This window comes from Haemaphysalis longicornis, unplaced genomic scaffold, assembly GCF_048455015.1.
Source record: "Haemaphysalis longicornis isolate Haplotype H1 unplaced genomic scaffold, Haemaphysalis longicornis Haplotype H1 scaffold_11, whole genome shotgun sequence".
NCBI lineage: Eukaryota > Metazoa > Arthropoda > Arachnida > Ixodida > Ixodidae > Haemaphysalis > Haemaphysalis longicornis.
Window position 1 is genome coordinate 114,654,203 of NW_027526214.1, and position 20,646 is coordinate 114,674,848.

The 20,646-nt window shown below is 48.4% G+C and overlaps 2 protein-coding genes across 3 annotated transcripts; one reads left to right on the forward strand and one right to left on the reverse strand.

Annotated features, from left to right (window-relative positions):
* The first annotated feature begins 1,207 nt into the window (after positions 1-1,207).
* Positions 1,208-3,278, forward strand: LOC144160762 (uncharacterized). Its single transcript, XM_077691940.1, has 3 exons — positions 1,208-1,326; positions 1,809-2,938; positions 3,259-3,278. Exons 1-3 carry the CDS (start codon positions 1,208-1,210, stop codon positions 3,276-3,278), a joined length of 1,269 nt encoding a protein of 422 aa, XP_077548066.1.
* A 2,566-nt stretch (positions 3,279-5,844) lies between these two features.
* On the reverse strand, positions 5,845-7,759 carry LOC144160979 (uncharacterized). 2 transcript variants are annotated; one of them, XM_077692045.1, is made up of 4 exons: positions 7,395-7,750; positions 7,118-7,322; positions 6,443-6,551; positions 5,845-5,955 (listed from the first exon to the last, which is right to left on the reverse strand). In XM_077692045.1, the coding sequence occupies exons 1-4, from the start codon at positions 7,650-7,652 to the stop codon at positions 5,919-5,921; spliced, it is 609 nt and encodes a 202-aa protein (XP_077548171.1). In that variant the 5' UTR covers positions 7,653-7,750; the 3' UTR covers positions 5,845-5,918. The 2 variants fall into 2 exon arrangements, with proteins under 2 accessions (XP_077548171.1, XP_077548172.1); XM_077692046.1 differs by lacking the exon at positions 7,118-7,322 and having other exon boundaries at positions 7,395-7,759.
* Positions 7,760-20,646: the final 12,887 nt, after the last annotated feature.

The window sequence follows — 20,646 nt, forward strand, 5'->3', positions numbered from 1 at the left end:
ATGTTTCGGAACCCGTACGGGTTCCTTGTTCACACTAAGCGGGCAAGAGCCGTAAGTCGCTTCTTATTCTAAAATATGACGTAATGAACGGTTGTTGCTTGCCGGCAGATTGCCATCTGTCCTATTGATAGTTTCCTTGGTCTTTTGAATGAACACGGATACTAAAAGTAATCTCGTGGCTGGGTTCTTTTCCTTGGGTATTACAGCGGCGTTATCCCAGTCGATGGAATGACCGTGATCATCGGCATGCTCGGCCAGGGCGTTCGACGCTTTCTTGTTGCTGCCCACGTCCCTTTGGTGTTCCTTTATTCTCTTTCTGAAATTGCCAGTTTCGCCGATGTAACTGCAGCTACAGTCTGCGCACGGTATCTTGTAGACAACACCGGGGTATCTCTTGCTCTCCAAGCGATCTTTCACGGTCACGAGCTGATTCCTCAGCTTGTTGGACGGCATGTGGGCAACGCGAAGGTCATACGTTGAAAAGATACGGCTTAAAGCTTCGCTCACCCCAGGAACGTATGGGATACCGGAGCGTCTTAGATATGACTTGCCCTGGGATGGCCTGGGATTGAGAACACGGTCTTTGGCATTCTTAATAAATTTCTCCGGGTACCCATTCGTCAGTAATTCTTGATGTATGGTTTCAAGTTATTTCCTCCTTTCGTCGTCACTTGAGCAAATACGTGTTGCCCGCGTCACAAGAGAAGAAACGACGGATTGCTTGTCACAGGCTGGGTGGCACGAATTGAAATTCAGGTAACGTCCGGTATGCGTCGCTTTCCTGTGCACACCAAACGAAAGACTAGTTCCGGTACGCCTCAGCTGGACATCGAGAAAAGGAAGGCTCAAATTCTGCAGCGAACGGTATGGAGGCTTCTATCGAGTTAAGAAGAAGCAGGAGCTGTTGGGCATCGTTTCTATTGATGATGCAGAAGCAGTCGTCCACGTAGCGGACGAATACCTTGGGCTTGGGATCAAAACCAGCGAGGGCCTTCTGTTCAATCACTTCCATGACCAAATTTGCCGTAGTAACGGATATGGAAGCTCCCATGGCAGTTCTGTGGATCTGCTGGTAAACGTGCTCGAGGTAGGTGAAGTATGTGTTGCTTATACAAAATTCCAGCAACTCACACACGTGTTCAACCTCCAAAGATGTGCGTTCCGCGAGCGTTTCGCGTCCGCCAGCAGGACGTCCTTGCATGTTGCTATGGCCAAGTCGACAGGAACCAAAGTGAAGATCGACTTGACTTCGAAGGACACCAATACGTCGTCTTCATCCAGGGAAATGTCGCGGACTTTCTCCACGAAAGCTGAAGAATTGGCAATGTGAGTTGCTATCTTTGCGGCGAGCGGGGCCAACACTTAGTGTAGGTAACGCGAACGTCGGTGCAGCGGCGACCTTGTGAAGTCGACGATGCGCGGTACCGGAACGCCTGGCTTATGTACCTTCGGTAAACCGTAAATTGCAGGTGCAGACCCATTGGTACACAGGAGGCGATAGTAAAGGTGCTTCTGCTGCGGCGGTACGAACTGAAAAATCTTTGAGAGCAGCTTCTGCAGTTTCGCTTGAAGGCTTGTCGTGAGATCTTTCTTCATCGCTGCGTAAGTATCCCCGCCCGAGAGCAAATCTATCATCTTCTGGTCGTACTCACTTCTGTTGAGTATCACAACAACGTTTCCGTTGTCCGCATTAAGTATTGCAATGGAGGCATTATTACGGAGGCCCTTGATGACGAACTTTCTAATACCTGACCAGACGAACTTTCGTCGAACTAAACGTGCAAAGTGGAAGGCCTTGTGCCGAAAAGTCTACGCTTGAAGGCACCCGTAGCGTCAGCGGGGGGCCACAAGATAATTCGACAAGCCGAGAAAACGCTAGTGTCGGCACGGGTCCAAGAATGCCGACAGACAATCAAGAATTTGGAGACAAGAACCTTCTACCAAAGTCGCCAGCTGGAACACATCATTGTTGAGGACTTCCCGGACGTGCAGCTTCACGCCAACTTCATGGTAACGCTAAATGAACGAAACTGCAGAAAGTCGCAGGAAAGGAAACTAGACGCACTCAGGCCGCAGGGCCCCACCCAAACTAAAGCCGCCGTTCTCAACTTGTCCTCGTACAAACCTACTGCATCTGAAGTTGCCATTCTACGCAAAGGATTCTACTTCAATTCAGGCGACTCCCCAAACCCGGCGAGAGTGGTTTGTGTCATGGAGCGAGCCATCACACAGCTTCCTCACGAAGTAAGAGACGAGGCTCGCACCCGCGCAATCGGTGTTTTATCGAAGTGGAGGACGCGCGGCCCTCAATCCAGGTCCTCACCGTCTGAGAAAGAAGTCATCAAGGGCCTCCGGAATATTGCCTCCATTGCCATACTTCCTGCGGACAAGGGAAACGCCGTTGTGATACTCAAGAGAAGTGAGTACGACCAGAAGATGATGGATTTGCTCTCGGACGGGGATACTTACGCAGCGATGAAGAAAGATCCCACGACAAGCCTTCAAGCGAAACTGCAGAAGCTGCTCTCAAGGATTTTTCTGTTCGTACCGCCGCAGCAGAAGCACCTTTACTATCGCCTCCTGTGTATCAATGGGTCGGCACCTGCTATTTACGGTTTACTGAAGGTACATAAGCCAGGCGTTCCGCTACGGCCCACCGTCGACTTCACAAGGTCGCCGCTGCACCGACTTTCGGGTTACCTACACCATGCGTTGGCCCCACTCGCCAGAAAGAAAGCATCTCACATTGCCAATTCTTCAGCTTTCGTGGAGAAAGTCCGCGACATTTCCCTGGATGAAGACGACGTATTGGTGTCCTTCGACGTCAAGTCGCTCTTCACTTCGGTTCCTGTCAACTTGGCCGTAGCAACATGCAAGGAGGTCCTGCTGGCGGACGAAACGCTCGCGGAACGCACACCTTTGGAGGTTGAACATGTGTGTGAGTTGCTGGAATTTTGTTTAAGCAACACATACTTCACCTACCGTGAGCAGGTTTACCAGCCTATCCACGGAAATGCTATGGGAGCTTCCATATCCGTTACTACGGCAAATTTGGTCATGGAAGTTATTGAACAGAAGGCCCTCGCTGGTTTGGATCCAAAGCCCAAGATATTCGTCCGCTACGTGGACGACTGCTTCTGCATCATCAATAGGAACGATGCCCCACGGCTCCTGCTTCTTCTTAACTCGATAGAAGCCTCCGTACAGTTCACTGCAGAATTTGAGTGTGACAGCAGCCTTCTTTTCCTCGATGTCCAGCTGAGGCGCACCGGAACTAGTCTTTCGTTTGCTGTGCACAGGAAGGCGACGCATTCCGGGCATTACCAGAATTTTAATTCGTGCCATCCTGCCTGTCACAAGCAATCCGTCGTTTCTTCTCTTGTGACGCGGGCAACTCGTATTTGCTCAATTGACGACGAAAGGAGAAAAGAACTTGAAACTATACATCAAGAATTACTGACGAACGGGTACCGGGAGAAATTTATTACGAATGTTGCAGACCGTGTTCTCAATCCCAGGCCATCCCGGGGCAAGTAATATCGAAGACGCTCCGGAATCCCATACGTTGCTAGGGTGAGCGAAGCTTTAAGCCGCATCTTTTCAACGTATGACCTTCGCGTTGCCCACATGCCGTCCAACAAGCTGAGGAATCAGCTCGTGAACGGGAAAGATCGCTTGGACAGCAAGAGAAACCCTGGTGTTGTCTACAAGATACCTTGTGCAGACTGTAGCTGCAGTTACATCGGCGACACTGGCAACGTCAGAAGGAGAATAAAGGAACACCAAAGGGACGTGGGCAGCAACAAGAAAGCGTCGAACGCCCTGGCCGAGCATGTCGATGATAACGGTCATTCCATCGACTGGGATAACGCCGCTGTAATACCCAAGGAAAAGAACCCAGCCATGAGATTACTTTTGGAATGCGTGTTCATTCAAAAGACCAAGGACACTATCAATACGACAGATGGCAATCTGCCGGCAAGCTACACCCGTTCATTACATCAAATTTTAGAATAAGAAGTCACTTACGGCTCTTGCCTGCTTAGTGTCATCAAGGAACCCGTATGGCTTCCGAAATGTCTCTGTGTTTTCACCTTGACATTGTCAGTGACCGCATTTCGTCCTCATCATAATTCCTGACCAGACAAACTTTCGTCCAACTCTTGACTAAAATAGGAAGGATCATTGTACAGAAACGGAGAGCGGAGAGAAGAAGCAAAGCAAATAGGCTGACACAATGATCGTACTGTTGGGAGCAGGTACGTGTGCCGTAAGTGCTCTTTATAAGCGAACGACATCGCGGTCTTCCTTAAGAAATGCAGGTGCACTCCTCGCTTCAAGCGACGGTCTGTCTGTCTTAACTTCGAAATTAAATGAGAGGGCTTAGTGTACCTCCGCGGAGACATGAACGAAAGCTTACGACTCGGATCAACAGCCAGACAAGCAGGACTGCACACAGATCAGACTATTCTAACGTTAAGGTGCACCGAGTCGGCATTTAACGCTTATTGATTCGCAGTTTGCCTTTTAAAATGACCGGTGAACTCCCCCTTTTTACGAGTTTCTGCCCTAACATCAAAGTGAAACGATGATGACAATATCCTTTCGAAGCAAAAAGCGTAACTAAAAGTGACGGGTGAACAGGCAGGGGACATGCCGACTTATCTGAGCGGAACAGGACACCGAGTGGGCCTTTGAAAGACGAATGATATAGTGATCTTTTAGAAAGGCTGATACCGTCACCTCTTCTAATGAATGTATGCTCTTAGATCTGATCAAATTGAGGAAGAATGTTGTACCTTTTCAAAGACGTCAAGAGAAAGGGAAGGCGTCGAGGCGAAGCAAAGAAAGTGGGCCGAAACACTGCTTATACTGTTCCGACTGAAGAAGTGGGCCAAGTGGAACTTTACAGGGCGATTCACATCGCGACCTTTTTAATGCATGGCGGGTTCTTTCCCCGCTTCTTATGAGTGTCTGCCTCTGAATAGGGCAAAATTGAAATGAATATTGTAAATATTGTAAATTTGACATCAGCAAAGAGCGGCGAGCGGCAGCAAAGCAATAGGGCCGGCACTTTGCCCATTTTGTACAGAGTGGATTTTGCGCAGCACGAGCGTTTACAAGACGAGTGACAACACGGTCTTCATTAGTGACCGGCAGGTCGGTTCACCGCTTTTCACGAGTGTATGTTTTAAAACCGAAAGAAAATAAGAAGGATAATTATACCATATCCGCCGCGTTAACGGAAAGGAGAGGTTGCGAGTGGTAGGAAACGATCAAGCCTAATCACGAATCACTGCTCACACTTTTCTCCGCGGACAAGTGGGCGCAAACGAGCCATTTGAACGCAGATCACCTAGCGTTCTCTCTTTGAGAAAGGGGGCTGTACTCCCCTCTGAATCGAAAGCAGTGAGCGAAAGCAAGGCTGGCTGACTGAAGCACTGCTCATACTCTTGTCAGCAGAAATGTCAGCATAAAAATGCAAATGGGCCTTTTAAATGCAAATGACAACAATCTTTCCTGATAAATGCAGGTGCACTTTCCGCATCCCATCAATGCCTGTCTTACATCGAAGCAAAGTGAGAAGGATTTGTGCACCTTGTTGGGTGGGTTTGGCTCGGACGGTCCTCCGCACGCGGCCTTATAGGGCTAGTGCGCTGCTACTTCGGCCGTACACGCAGCGCCACCTGGCAGCCTCCGCGGCATTTTTTGCTTGTCCGGGTCTTAGCGAAGTCAGCCGCCGCCGGTAACGAAGTGTTGCGGGATGGCGCCTGTGCGGGCGAAAACACGCAAATCAGTGTACTGTTGCGTCTACGGATGCCATAACAGCTACGCCAACACTGCTGACAAGCTCCCGAAAACCAGTTTTTATTCCTTTCCGTGGAAGCCGTACGAAGAGGAGCGCAGGCTGCGCTGGATTAGGGCTGTGCGTCGTGCAAGGTAAACAAGCGCGTTTGGCGTCTCTTTTGGTCCATTTGCGTGTTGTAACTGGCGTTATTTCCATCTTTGGCCTCGTAATTTTCTTCTCTTGTTGGTTATTAGTCCAGACGGAGGCATGTGGCTGCCGGTACGAGACAGGAGCCGAATTTGCAGCGCTCACTTTGTTGGCAACGCAAAGAGTTCGGTCGTCGGTCACCCTGCGTATGTGCCGTCCATATTTCCGGCGTGCTACGGGAGAGGCGACGGCGTTACTGTTTCTGCCTGCAAAAATAAAAAAGAAAAGAAATGTGTTAATGTGGACTGAGGAGTTCTAACATGAGAAAGTTTGTTTGTTCAACAAACTTTCTTCTTCTTGTTAATATGACCTGTTTCATGCAATTTAATTTATTCACGTGCATTTAAGACTCTATTTACTGCAAGTAAAAAGGACGGATTGAGCAAATGTTTAAGGTTGTGCACCCATACGTGAATCCTTACCGTAAGTTGTGGCTTGCGCCCAGAATGGGCGCGGTGAAGCGAGTGCAGCTGCAAGTGCTTCAAACTCTGTCCTCCTCGTTTTGATGCGGTGGGCCATCGTGCTTGTGATGCGGTGCTTCCGCTCTTGGTGCCATCTGCGACAAAATGTGCCATTTTGTATAAAATGCACAACACGCTGTGAAGCACATAAAGGCTGCAGATATAACAAACCTGTCTACAGCAGCCTGGCCCAGGGTTAAAAGCGCGATCTCCGCTATCTGCTCCACGCTTTTTTTCACAAACGTTTTGTAATACGTTTCCTCTCTCTGCTCCAGCATAGCGAGCAGGTTGCACCTGTTTATTGTCAGGGGTACCACGCTCGCCACCTGCATGGTTGCGTACGTTTCTCGCGCTTCCCCGAGCAGCGATCTGACAACCTCGATGCCGAGATTGAGACTTTCGTCTACAGCTTCTGTGGAAGCACCGGTTGGATCTGCATTTTCGTCGTGGCTGTCCTCGCACGCGATCATGTCCGCGAACGCACACCTCACGCCTGAGAATTGGGCATGTACCGTTTTCGGGCACAGGGGTTTGAGTACTGGGGCAGGCAAGGGGCGACCTGTATAAACAATTATCAAGTTGTATGATGCAATACAAAAAAGCACGCATGCTTCAATGTTGAATAATCTGAGCAATTCAAGAAAGCGCTCCTCGTGCTTACTTGCAAAGAGTTCCTTTATCTGTTTCTTCGTGTCCAGGGTCGGTCGCGCAGAGGGTTTCCCCCAAGCACGCGGCAACTCCGTGCACGATTTCTCCTCGTGGCTGTTTATGAAAACGGCCACCGCCGCCGCGTGTTTACACCAACCGCGGCAGCCAACCTTGCACGAACAGCGGCCTCGCACAATGCGCCTTGGGTTCGGCGACAACTACATATACAAAACAAATCACCATGTACGTGAAATAAGCACATAAGGGTATCTCAAATACAATTCACTCACCTCCAGCCGCACGTCGTAGTCGCAAGTGCTCTTCATCTGCGGAATGCACCTGGCCACGATTTCAGACGGCGCCGTCTCGCTGAGGATTTCTTCTTTTACGCCGTACACGTGGTTGCTCGCGTAAAGCTTGATGCCGCGCCTGAAGCAACTTCCCTTGAAATACTTCTCAGGGCTCTGTATTTTACTAAAACCGCAATACAGCACGCACGATCCGCTTGGCGCCGTCATGCTGGCCTCGCGCGGACGCGGCCGAGCCATAGAGAAAGCCTTGCGGAGCTGCGTTGCACGGAACGGCGGACAAGCAAAAAATGCGGCGCGGCGCCGGAGGGGGCGCCACCGGTTCCAATTCAGTGGCGCCTCCAAACGAGCGCACGAGGCCTATACGGGCCGGCGTGAGACGCAGGCAACACAAAGACAACCGTCCAACAAGCAATGGCGGGGTTTATTGTGCGAACCCCAGTACCCCCTTCTTCTTCTTGCTCCGATGTGGCGGCGGCCGGAGCCGTTCGGATCGTGACGGGGCCACCCGCGTATGAAGTTTGCCTAGAAAGGGCAGAGGGATTACCTGGCAGCCGATCTCCTCGCTGTCCCGAACCGGACTGCCCCGGCGCGCGCGCCGTCCTTCCTCCCGCCCGGCCGTACGGCTCGTGACGTCACCGCGTTCTCCCCCGCGCCCCATTGGGCCGTCTGGACTCACGTGGCGCGTGACGTGAGGTGGCGACGTTGCCTCCGGGCGAGGAGCGATCGCCCCTCCGTGACCCGCGCCGGTGGGTGCGGGCTTCCGCTACTACCCTTTCCACAACCTTCTGCCACATGTGAACGGAACCCGAAGGCGGTGAGAGGCGGACAAGGAAGCAGGCCGAGGCTCTGCTCGCACTGAGGTCAGTTTCAAACTGTGCACATTCGCTTTCTCTTGTCGAATTACATCGCGGTTTCGATTTAGGCCTGACGGGTGCGCTTCCTGCTGTGACCGGGATCCTGCCTTTACAGGAAAAAAAAATAAAAAGGAATATTCTACTTTCTCAGAGCTGTGAAAGAAACAGAAACCTAGCGAGGGGAAACAAAGCAAGGAGACGATGCGCTGCCCATAATTCTTGAGGGCAAAACGACAAAAACTGCCAATAATCTCGCCATCTCCCTTTAATAAAAAAAGGGGGTTTCGGGGGCTTAGTCCCCACTTATTTCGACTGTCCAGACTTAACTCGAAACAGAATAAGAAGGATGATTTTTCGTTTTTGGAGGTATGACCGGAACCGAAAGTCGGCGAGCGGAAGCAGTGCAAGCAGGCAGACATACTGCTCACATTCCTCCGCAGACTAAAAATGTGCCGCATAATCGTTCAAAAGGAGAAGGCATTGTGGTCTCCCTTTAAAAACATCGGGTGCATTCCCCAGTTGGGAAAAGTGTCTGTGCTTCAATTGCAAAAATGAGGAAAATTTCTTCTTTTCGAAGGCATGAACGGACGCAAAATGCAGCGGGCGGATGCAAACCGAGCGGGCCGACCCATTGTTTATGCCGTTCTCAGAAAAAAAGGGCTCGGCGTGGCCTCTTAAAACTCAAATAATATCAGCGGCTTTCTTTGAGGCGTGTGCACTGCCAGCTTGTTGCGATTGTCTTCCCGTAGGTAGAAATAAAATGTGGATGATTACTGGAGTTCTTAGAAGGCGCGAAAGGAAGCCGAAGACAGCCAGCAGAAGTGAAGAAAGGAGATCGAAACCCTGCTCATGCTGTACTGGGCGGAAACGTTCGCCCCGTGTGCTTTTTTGGAAGCGAATGACATTGCAGTTTCCCTTTAAGGAAGTCGGGTACACTCGCTACCTTTTATAAGTGTGTACCTTTGAAAAAAATTAGGAGGAATATTGTAGCATTTCTGGGGCGTGAACGGAAGCGAATGGCGGAGCAAACCCCGTTCGAAGTAGCAAGATCAGTTGAAAGGTGCTACCAAGCCGAAATGCATCACGGAGTGTATAACGACGATTTCCATTTCGCCTACTCTCGTTTTCTAAAGCCATTTCTAATTGAACTTCAAGTTAACAGCAAGGTTTCCGTAGCAAAAGGATTTCGTGAGACGACGAACCTGTGTGCAAACGCACATGCTTTGTTTTTTTTCCACATTTTCACGAGTTAAGTGCGATCCAGAGGATATATAAAAACTGCAATCCACTATCCTTGGTCGGGCGTGACTTCCAGCCGCGGCAGTTTTTTTTTTAAATTACGTGCTTTGCGGAGAGAAGGGTTCGATCGTTCTGAATGAAAGTTGTTTGAAAACAAAAAGTATACCGAATTGGGAAGCAGGTCAAAGCAAATTTTGCGTTATGGCGTCAACCACAAAACTAGAAAAAGTAGTGAAATCGTGCCAGACGCTACAGTTTCGCTTGCTATGACAGTATCCGTAATTGTGACCAACTTGTACGTGATAGGTAATGTCGACCGGATATTTGTAAACATATTCGTTACATATTCTGTTGGCTAAAAAATATGCTTATATGCGAAAAAATGTTGACTGTTGTGCTTTTACTAAAATGCATAACTTTTAGAACTACAGTAATAAAAACCTTTTCATTTTCCTCTAAACTAGGGAAACGAGAGTCCCCAGAGGGCTAACAACAGTGGCGGAAAACATGCTCTATCGTTTTCTTTGTACCCAATTTAAAAGCGGCTGAAACCACGCGTTTGATACGTGTGTCTTTGCATTGTGCTTCGCTACTGCCGCAGCTTTTATCACTTGGAGCTATAATTAAAAGGCGTCTCATCATATTTCAAGCTTTGATAATCTTGTAGAAGAGAAATCCTCGTGTATAATATTTTTATTTCGGTGTTTCACTGAATAAGTGTTAGCACAGCTACGCCTGGTGTGAAGACCTGCGGAAAAGCGGCTTTGCGGTCGTAAATTTTCTTTTAACAAAAACAAAGAGTATAATAACACAACAGTGAGTTTTGTTGGTGTGAGGACTGCCGTAACTGACCCCGTGCCGGCCACTTGTATAAAAGCGGGCACTTGTGTAAAAAGCATCACTTGCCTAAATATTTCCAAACTAAAAAAGTTCAATTCATTTCGATGTCACAAATTTACCAACATTTACAAGAACATGCTCGCAGCGGCACTATCCCTCAGTGCACTTTAAGTATAACAGAGTTCTGGTCGCAGCACGAGTAACCAGACAGAACAAGTCGTAGGCGTGAGCGTTGTGGCCCGAACAAAGCGACATAACGTGGACGCCTGGTAATTACTGGAGGGCGTGGCTGAGATTCGGCACCATTTCGTTTCTACTTGAGCCTTTCAGATGGCATTATCATAACCATGCAATTGAAGTTAAACCTTTCTGTTACAACTTGGACGTTGCCATATTCAAACACAGCTTACCAAATTTCTTGTAAGGAGCACATTAATGGTTCTCCTTGCTGCCGTGTTACGTAAACGAAAAAAGTATACAAGTGTAGTGGAGAGCCTGGTGCGGTGTCGTTGCCAATCCACTGAACAGATGACAGAAGGCTTGCGGAAGAGAAAGCTCTGGGAAGAAAAATGGAGAGAAAAAAAATGAGTGCTCTTCCACTCTGTGAAGAAGGATTACGCGCAAAGCTGGACGCAGTCCACGGTATACACGAAACAAAACACGTTTGTTGTAATTTGCGACGGAGCACACTTCCTAGCCAATTATGTGAATCAACTCTGAAGAAACTAAGCTTTCTTCTTGCAGACAAAGATGGAGCGGCAGTGTTCCTCCCGCGTCGGAAGCATCCTACTGTTTGTGTAACACAAACCAAATCCGGTGTGCCACTAAGGACTCTGGACAGCTCCTATTAGGCCGTTTAACGTGCGCATTTAGACCTCGGACCAGCACAACTGACATGCCATCCATCAGTACGGCCTTGAAACCTATATCTGCGCGTCCACACCCCCCTCCTACCTCCAACTATTCTCCACTACAAACCTGCGTCTCATAAACCGGTAACTGGTCATTTGGACGGGCTTAGAAGGGACAGACGCGGTCGAAAATACCTCTAGAAAGCCCTCAGAAGAAGTGATATTGGCTCACTGCAGCGTTCCAAGAAGGCCATTTGATGTTCATCCGGGAGGGATTCGCCGCTACTCTACGAGATGAACTTGAGGCAGTAACGACGGCACCAGCAGCTTTCCGTTGTTTTTGCGGCCGTTCGCGGCCAACGCCTCCGTTCTTGCGTTTCTTCCGCCAAAGCAACGGCAGGCATCCGTCCCTTAACGAGTTTAAACCTGGAAGCCCTTGAGCACTATTCTCGCGTACAAACATGTGGCTGTCATTTCCCTCCCTCCTTATGGGCATCTCACTGTCTGCGTAAGATGTCTGTGTAACACATAAAAACACAACCGAACCGTCGATTAAGGAGCCCAGCCGACTAAGCGCATTGAGCCATGTAATTTTGACATCTAAATCTCCCACAAGCACAAGAGGTATTTCATCGGTGCGCCATGAAGCCTAGCTGTGTACGCCCCCCCCCCCCACCCTTTGCGCAAACCGTGCACGCATAAACCGGCAACCGGTGATGGCGCATACTTAGGTGTGAAGGACCGCGCGAAAATGTCGCTCGGAAGGCCTTCCAAGCTGAAATAGATATATGAGTTCACGCCGGCGTTCCAACTGGGCAAGTTTCTCTGCAACTGGGAGGAATTCACAGCTACTTTGACAAGTACAATTTCTTCAGAAACGGCGACGGTGAGTTTCGGTCGTTTTCGGGGGCAGAGCTTTGGCAGCCGTTACCTGGGCTTCGCAGGGACGGCGTCTGTTTATCTCCGCGTAACCGAGTCAGCGAAGGCAGCAGCGACGAAAAAAAGAAAACTGAGAGGAGCGTCCAGGGAAGGGCGAGGTGGAGCACCACACGTGCGGCTACGGCGTAATCTCTCTCGCTGCCATTCCTTCACACATGTCTCATGCGCCGCCACCAGAGAGTGCCCTCCCCCTGACACTTTCCCCAGATGCTGTTTCATTATTCGCTAATCCAAAACCACGTGACATTTGCACGGGAGCTTGAGACACGATTTGCAGCATCATGCTCACTGCTCCCCTGTGCGGGCCTAACCTGAACCACGGGACATTTGCGCGGGAGGTCCAAAAACGATTTGCAACATGCTGGCCGACGACGGCGGCATGCTGCAAGGTAAAAGCAGAATAGCGCACGCCGCCATGGGTTCGCTGATTACGGGAACACTTGCTGAGAAGCAGCAGAAATGTGCCTTGACTAAGAAGACTGCAGTTCGCGCTGCGCACAAATTCCACATTAGGGAGTAAAGTATTCGTCATTGCATTTTTTTGATCCCTTCCGTGCTTCCGTTTATTTTTCGCAATCATCTGATAACTTAACTACTGCCGTTTTCTGCAGACTGCGGAACTTGCCAAAAGGGCATCGGTGTAGGCGAGGCGAAAAATTGTTGTGAAATAGTGTCAGCAGTGGCGAGGAGGAGCCCCGGGACGGCGACGAGTAAATCGGTGATACCAGATTGAAAACGAGGAGAGGGGGGGGGGGGGGTATGAGGGGGTTAGACATATACTGCTTTGCAGTAAAACAGCAGTTCGGAAGCGGTCGGCCAAGACGACAGCAGGACTGCGCGCCGCCGTAGTGTAGGCCCGAGGTTTGTTGCCGGCGCTGCCTTCCAAGTTATCATCCGTCACGGCGTAGGCCTGCTGACCACAGTCCTGGACACCGAAGGGAGATCCGGGTCCGGCCCACGAGAGAGCGGTGTGCCGGTGACGCGGAGCGCGGGCAGCGAAGCCTCGTTGCGGGCCTAAGCTAGAGTGTACTAGAAGTTTTAGAGTGACCCGAGCTGCGGCCTCTCCCATCGCTCCGCCGGGTCGGCTTTCGCACAGAAAATAAACCGGTATAGCGGCGGCGCTGCTGTCCTCAACCACTGAACAGCCGCCGCTTCCCGACCCCAGCTCCGAGCCTGCGCGCGGCAAGATTTGCGCTCCTCGCTGCAGTGTTTGGCGTCTGGGCAGCTGATTTATTGATCGATTATGAAGTTTAACGCGCCGACGCTACACAGGCGATGAGGGGCGCTGTTGTGGAGGGTTAAGGATTAATTTTGACCACTTGAGAATCTCTAGCCTGCGGCGAAAACTTGAACACCCGGCCATTTATAGCTTTTCTTTTCCATCAAAAAAGCGGCCGCAGTAGCAGGTAATCGAGTCCACGCCTTTGGGCAGCTAATTTAGAGAGTAAACACCGTACGTTGTTATTCCACTTGTGAAGATTTTAAACTTTTACGAGCCAACATCAAATTATCGACGCCTTCCACCTAACGATACTTTCACATTTCCTGATGCGTATTGTCAAAACGCTCGTGATATACCGCTCCCGTTTACTCAAAGTCGTAAAATTTTCTGAAAATTTTAAGATATGTGGAATGCCAAAAGTTTGTGGCCAGGTCACTGAAAGAACAGCTGGTGCTCCTTATAGCTCCACTGCAAATAGGTGCTTTCCTAATAAAGGGAAAATATTTCGCGGGAAAAAGAATTTTGAATATTGCAAAAGAAACAACTTATATGATCCTCGCCTTTTTAGCGTTCGAATCTGTATTTCAAAAAAGCGTTCTCAAGCTGCTCAATGCATCACATCGGTTGTCGGTCGCCAACGCTACTTTCTATCTTGGTGTGAAGCAGACGTTGTATGTTTGGTGTTTCTTCTGAGGTAGGCACTTCTGGAGGCTTCTCGTCGTCCACATGATCAGCTGCGTTTTCCAGATGTAGCTATCACAAAACGATGTAAGCGACAGACAGTATTGCGGAAACAGGCAGGTCGATTTTGCACAGCGCGTACTTCGCGTAAATTTGCCATTCACGACCGCGTTTGGCGCCTAGTAGTGGGAGCTAAGCGTTCGAACAGGGACATTATCAGCTGCCTGTGCTAATTTGCCTTGTGTTCTCTCTGTCAAGATATCAAGATATCCGTGGTCCTAAGAAAAAAAACCGATTCGAGAGAAAGGGGGCAATTGCGTACCGCCTATTTGGGTAATTATGTACGGAGAGAAAAAAGTTTGATTTGACAGATATTTCGAGATTCCGAAATTGAGTTAATCTTTCACATTCGTTATCGGGAAGTTTTACCTCTCACCGGTATTGGTTGCGGCCAGCACAGTGACACCTTGACTGCAAACTTGGTTGGGTTCTACGTCGTGACACGGATGAAAATTTCTAGACAAAAAGTCTAAACATGTCCTGTGAGAACATGCGAAGTTCTGAAAATGTTTTGCCCCAAAATGTCAGCAAAGTATTTTTGATCCAGGTAAATCTCTATGCTAGTGTTCTTGTACTTTTCATTGTTGAATAGATTTTATGTATGATTATTTGCGTTACAATTCATTTTCGTTGCCACCAAAAATGCAATAGAAATGTGTATTTAGTACCAGTTCCCTTTATTTGAACTTTGAACTTTCTTTTATAATAGATTGTGTATAGTTTGCCGCGTTATATTTTTTTTGTCGTGATGAATATATTTGTTAATGATCTTATCTATGTCTTGCTTTGGTTTTATGTGCGTGTAGTTTGTCTCTGAGTATACTGTGAATAAAAGTTCTATTTCTTTGATTTGATTTTCTTAGCTGATTTACGCTATTGAACTCAAGGACTCGGCTTCGATTCCCGGCTGCGGCAGCCGCTTCTCTGATAGAGGAGAAAAGCGGAACCCCCTTTTTCTCGAGATTTCAACGCAAGTTAAAGATCTCCAGGTGGTCAAAAAATTAACCTGGAGCCCTCCACTACAGCGCGGATCATCTTCTGTGCAGCGTCGGCGCCCTAGACCCCACAATCAATCAATCAATCAATCAATCGATCGATCAATCAATCAATCAATCAATCAATCAATCAATCAATCAATCAATCAATCGATCAATCAATCAATCAATCAATCAATCAATCAGTCAATCAATCAATCAATCAATCAATCAATCAATCAATCAATCAATCAATCAATCAGTCAATCAATCAATCAATCAATCAATCAATCACTGAACCAGGTTAAAGGTGGTACGAGAAATAGAATGTTGGGAGAATAGTTGCAAAAAACAAGGTTTTGGGGACAACTGGGCTAACAGCTAAGATAATCCTTCAGTTAAAACAACTTTTCGCTCGCGTGTGTCATTTTCTGCTGTGTCAGGCGACAGCATGCATTAACACCACGCTAAATTATTACAACTGGATCACTGCTCACAGCTATAACAACAGCTCACGTAAATTACACCCTTTTAAAAAATCTTCTGAAAAGCCATCTTTCCAGGCCTCATATTTTTTTCATTTTTTTGTGGGAACGAATTATGTCCATCAAGCAGCATAACAAGGACAGGATCATAAAGCAATCAGGAACTCGTTCATATTAGGCCGTTTCACGCAAAAACGTTCAATTGGGGAATTTGTCATAGCGAAAATTTCGCTGCAATTACTTAATTTACAATCCGCTACGAATACTGCACCAAAGGATCGAGAAAACAGTATTTTTTTGTTGTCGTCAATCGGAAAGGGCAAATTTAACGGAAAACGCGCCGCAGCCTTTATTTCTCATTTCGCTGCCCACAGTCCACTGCATCTACAGTACATTTAAACAGTCGCACGTCCATCGTACAGCAGCGGCATTTCCTGGCCGCCGATAATACGGCCGGGCACGCGGCCAGGCGCGCGGCCTGCGGCCGCTTTCAGTTTTCGTTGACTACAGCGCCGCCGCTATTTTCTGCGGGAAAGGAGCACCGCTCCGGGCCGCCGGTCGGGCCACTCTAAAACTTCTAGTACACCCTACCTAAGCTCTCTCCTCCCGCCGATAGTCATCGTCTCCGTTTGGAGGTTTTCGGCGCGCAGAGCTCAGCAGCCTCGCGGGCAGCGCCGCCTCGCATCGACTCGGCCAAGCCAGCATGAAGCTACTGCACAGTGCCAGGCCCAGCGGACTCACGTGAACCAGTTCCTCGTTAGGCCTTTCCGAATGTTGTAAATATTCTTTTCCCGCTTTCCGTACCTGCCCGCTTGGATTGTCATTTGAATACTACGCGTGTGTTCATTTGGCCACGTTAGCACGGCTCAAGGCTCTCCCCGTGATCCAGCCTATTCCTTCATTGCAACAAGTGGCGGGTCTTCTAGGATTCGCGTGCTACAACTAGAAGGGAGTCCGGTTGCTCTTACCGTTACAACTACGCAAATATTCGAACATGTATCTAGCGGGTTTGGGACGAATAATGAAAGCTGAGAAAGACTCGAGACTGACAGTTTCAACGCTTCGCAACCACTTGGAGACGAAGACGGTGAAGCTGAAGGAGGAACTGGCTTTGAGTAGGGAGGTGAGGCGACGTGCTGTCGATGCTGTGCCATTAAAACAAGGTGGTGAGGACAAAGAGGCGATCCTAAGGCAACGGGAGGTTCCCGTTTGAACCCATTCCCATTTCACCCTTCCCGCTTGTTCCCTCCCGTTTCAACCCGGCGCAAAACGACCTTCCCGTTTCGCCCTTTCCCACTTGGCCCGTTCACGTTTGAACCCGTTCACATTTCAACCTTCCCGTTTGTTCCTTCTCATTTCAACCCGGGGCGAAAGAACCTTGCCGTTTCGTATTTTCCTATTTATTTAGCCCGTTCCCGGAATAACGTACCCAGTTTATGAAATGTTATAAAAAACATTTTCATATTATTTTTCATTTATTTCCGTTTGCCGCTGCGATAGCATGCTCAGTACATCCAGAGTCCTTGACTGCTTTTCAAACCTAGGCTTCCCCAGGCAGCACGGAAAGTCCGTTTCTTGACCGGCCATCCTATGGCTGTTCTCCGGCATGCTCGGCAAGAGGCAACGAATTGGCTGCCGTTGATAATAAAATGGACGATACGAATCCGGCTGCCGTCACCTTCGAACGTTTTCGGCAGCCAATGCTCATATGTTGGTCGCCTTTCACTGGTTTGCCGTAACCACGGTTTCTGCCCGGGGCGGGTTGCTTATAAATTCTCTGGTAAGTCACCCGCCGCCGAGGAACGGCGCTTGCTCCCGTAACATTGATCACAAGACGTGCGGCAAGCTTGCGGCTGCCGAGTACTCTTTTTTTCTTTGAAAGCCGCTCATCAAAAGATGAGCAGCACGTACACGTCTTCCGAGCGGCCAACCTCTTTTCGCCTGCCGGAGTATAAAAGATGAACGGCTATGATGCCGTAGCCGAGTACTCGTTTTTCCTATGGCAGTTAATGCTCAAAAGTCGACAAGAAAACGTCTGGCTCCCGATCGCATTAATCCAGTCGGAACCAAATCACGCTCCTGCTCTTCGAAAGGTGAACGGCTGATGTCTGTCACAGGTCTAGCACCACCCCTGCCCTATCACCGGAGTTCCGAAGGTCATGCGTGGGCTAGCGCTTAGCCACCGAACACAGTGTGCTGTATATACATGTACACTCATGGACGAATGAATGAAAACACGAAAATATTAAACCGAACGCTCTAGAGGAAAGAATATGGATAGTGAATGCAAAACAATGGCTCGCTAGTGGTATATTTGGAAAGACACATTTTCAATCTTCGTTACTGTTATCAGAGTCCTTCAATGTCTTAGACTCTGCTGTTATATAGCGGCGCGATTATTTCACTTGCATGGAAAGAAATCGCGCTATTTGTGTGTTCCGGTTCATAATTTCGTGTTCGCGTTTCATTTGTCCATTATACGTTTTAGGCCATTCTTTAGACTTGAAACCAAAAATAAATGTCACTTTTTTGGACTAAAGAAGAAGTGCGCGTAAAACAACTCGTGCTTTGCGAGCCTGCATAGACACTGACCGCATTGGTACAGACGCTGACCTCATTGGTATTGCAATTTTTGATACAAGTTAAAAACGTAAGCTTTGTGACGAACCGCGACGCCGAGGAGATTAAGGATCAATGCTCCGGGCGCACAACGCATATTACCTAGAGTAAAAAAGACCGCCCTTTTGGCGGTCTCTTGGCATTCTTTTTTCCTTGGGACGTCAAAATCACTGTACGCAGAACGTTTGTCAGCAAGTTTCCTTGCTCGTACAAGCGACCTAATACTACTATGCGGAAATGTGTATTCTATAGAATCTGTATTTTGGAGCATTCATCGCGATAGCAGTAATTACATGCAACTGGCCCATGTCGTGCCATCAAGCAACCCTTTTCATTCGCCGTCTGTGTTGATGGAAAGAAGCAAAAATCGTATGTGCTATTGAACCAGCTCCAGGCTTTAGCACCTAAGTAGCAGTCAAGAAATGCACTAACATGGGCCCGAACAGTGGCGAAAGCTCGTGGCTTCCTGGACTGAGAAAAGGACAGCAGCTGTGTGCAAACAAATGTGCCGCTCAGCGGACGCTAAACATGACAGCAGATCTATGTACCGATAAGACCTCCCACTAAAAAAATTGCCGAAATTCAGGTTAGAGATAACGTTTTTTTTTTTTCACGCGTCAAGAAAACGAGGATTTCACCAGCCGAAGCCATGATAGCAGTCTAAATATGAAGGCAACGATTCATTAATTAGACCACGTGGGCATCCTAAATTTTAGTTCCCTCATTGTTTCTGTGGAAGGCGAAGTGGTCCCAATCTTATCTTTACAACCCCTCAGACGTGACCAGTAAGAACGGTGCATAATTTGAGCGTATTTTGTTATAGCCCTGAAAAAAAAAATAAACTGTTACGTAAATTTCTGAGATTGGTTGATTTATTATTATGTGGCTTAACTCGCTGTACAGATACACAAGCGACGAGGCGCGCTGTAGTGGAGGGCTCCGGATTAATTTCGGTCACCTGGGAATCTTCAATGTGCGCCGAAATCTCGAACACACGGGCGTTTTCGTTTTTGGCCTTCATCAGAAGTGTAGTTGTATGACAGCGTCAGCAATGCAGTTTCAATGTTTGAGAAGAGCTAGCTCTTTATGTTTGATTTCTAATACTTTTGATTGACAGCATATAACTTCGTTTATACAAAACTAGCTTTAACCAAAGATAATTGTTTAGAGGAACTCGTTCGTTTGGGGGTCTATTACCTAATATGCGCAATTACGGGGTGAGTAAGCTGTCACGCACACACAAAAAGCCACAGCTAGCCGCCGCTGCAGCTACAACTGCCAACCGACCACTACAGAAATGACCCCGCCTGGGCTCCCCGAATGCTGCATGGGCCAGTTCCAGTTACTTCAGCATGACCTACGGAAACGTGAGGAAGCTTCAACATCGCTTTCGCCAACGACTACCTGCATGCATAAGACGAGACGAGTATCACCTCTCTGTCACTCTTGTAGTGTTCGTTAGGACATTGAACCTGCACTGTGTGCTGAAACTCAGCGTTAGCATAGGCTCACAGCCCTCGACTGCGTCTGCGACAAGGGCTGCGAAGGCCTTGCCTTTCTCCGTGACCGGCTTTGAGGAAATTCTGTGAACGTTTGCACTGTGTGCGCGTTTGTGAGTCTTTCAGATTTGCGTTTCTAGAGTACTTATAGTGTCTGCGTGCGTTTTTCTGTGCTGGTGTATTCATTCCTTGTCGTCATTTTCATTCCGTATCATAAAGGTATTCCTCCCTCCCAGTTTTCCTCGCAGAAGTTACGAAGAAAACACCCGACAAAAAAAAAAAAAGAAATGCTAGTGAATAGTCCTGTGCGAGTACAGTAAAGACTCACATAAACGCTGTACCTTTTACGAGAAGTTATAGATTTACCAACCAAGTGGTTGAAAAAGCGTAAGGCTAGCGACACCTGCGACAAAGATTTCCCTCGGTAATGATTACGCACCCTGAAGTCTCAGATCACACCTTCAAATGATTAATGCAACATCACGATCTGCAAACGCGCGAGCCGAATGATTCAGGGCTCCCGTGCAAGCCTGCGCTGAAGCAGGCCGAACGCCAAATTTTGTCCGAGCTGAAAAGCATTGTAAGGCACACGTGAATTTTTATTTGTCTGGTTATGACCGAGACAAGTCCACGAGACCGCGTACGGCGCAGGGAATCAGAGCCAGAGATAGCGGCAGCTAAGACAAGTCCGAGGTAAAATAAATAGCTAAGACAGGTGAAATGGAACATGCCGTCACTCCGATTCAAAGACTTTTACTCGCCATCATCATCCCCGTTCAAGGTTTTTTCAGGGCGCTGCCATGCGCCAAAAATACAGCCTGATTGGCTTAGATCTTCTGGACAAAACTGGCAGCCAATCGGAAAAGACCGGGAGCAAGAAGGCAGCGATCGGGAAAATTGCAATCAGGAGCCCATTAAACCTGAAATACTTGTGAACACAAAAAGCAATAATAATTTTGAATGAATGA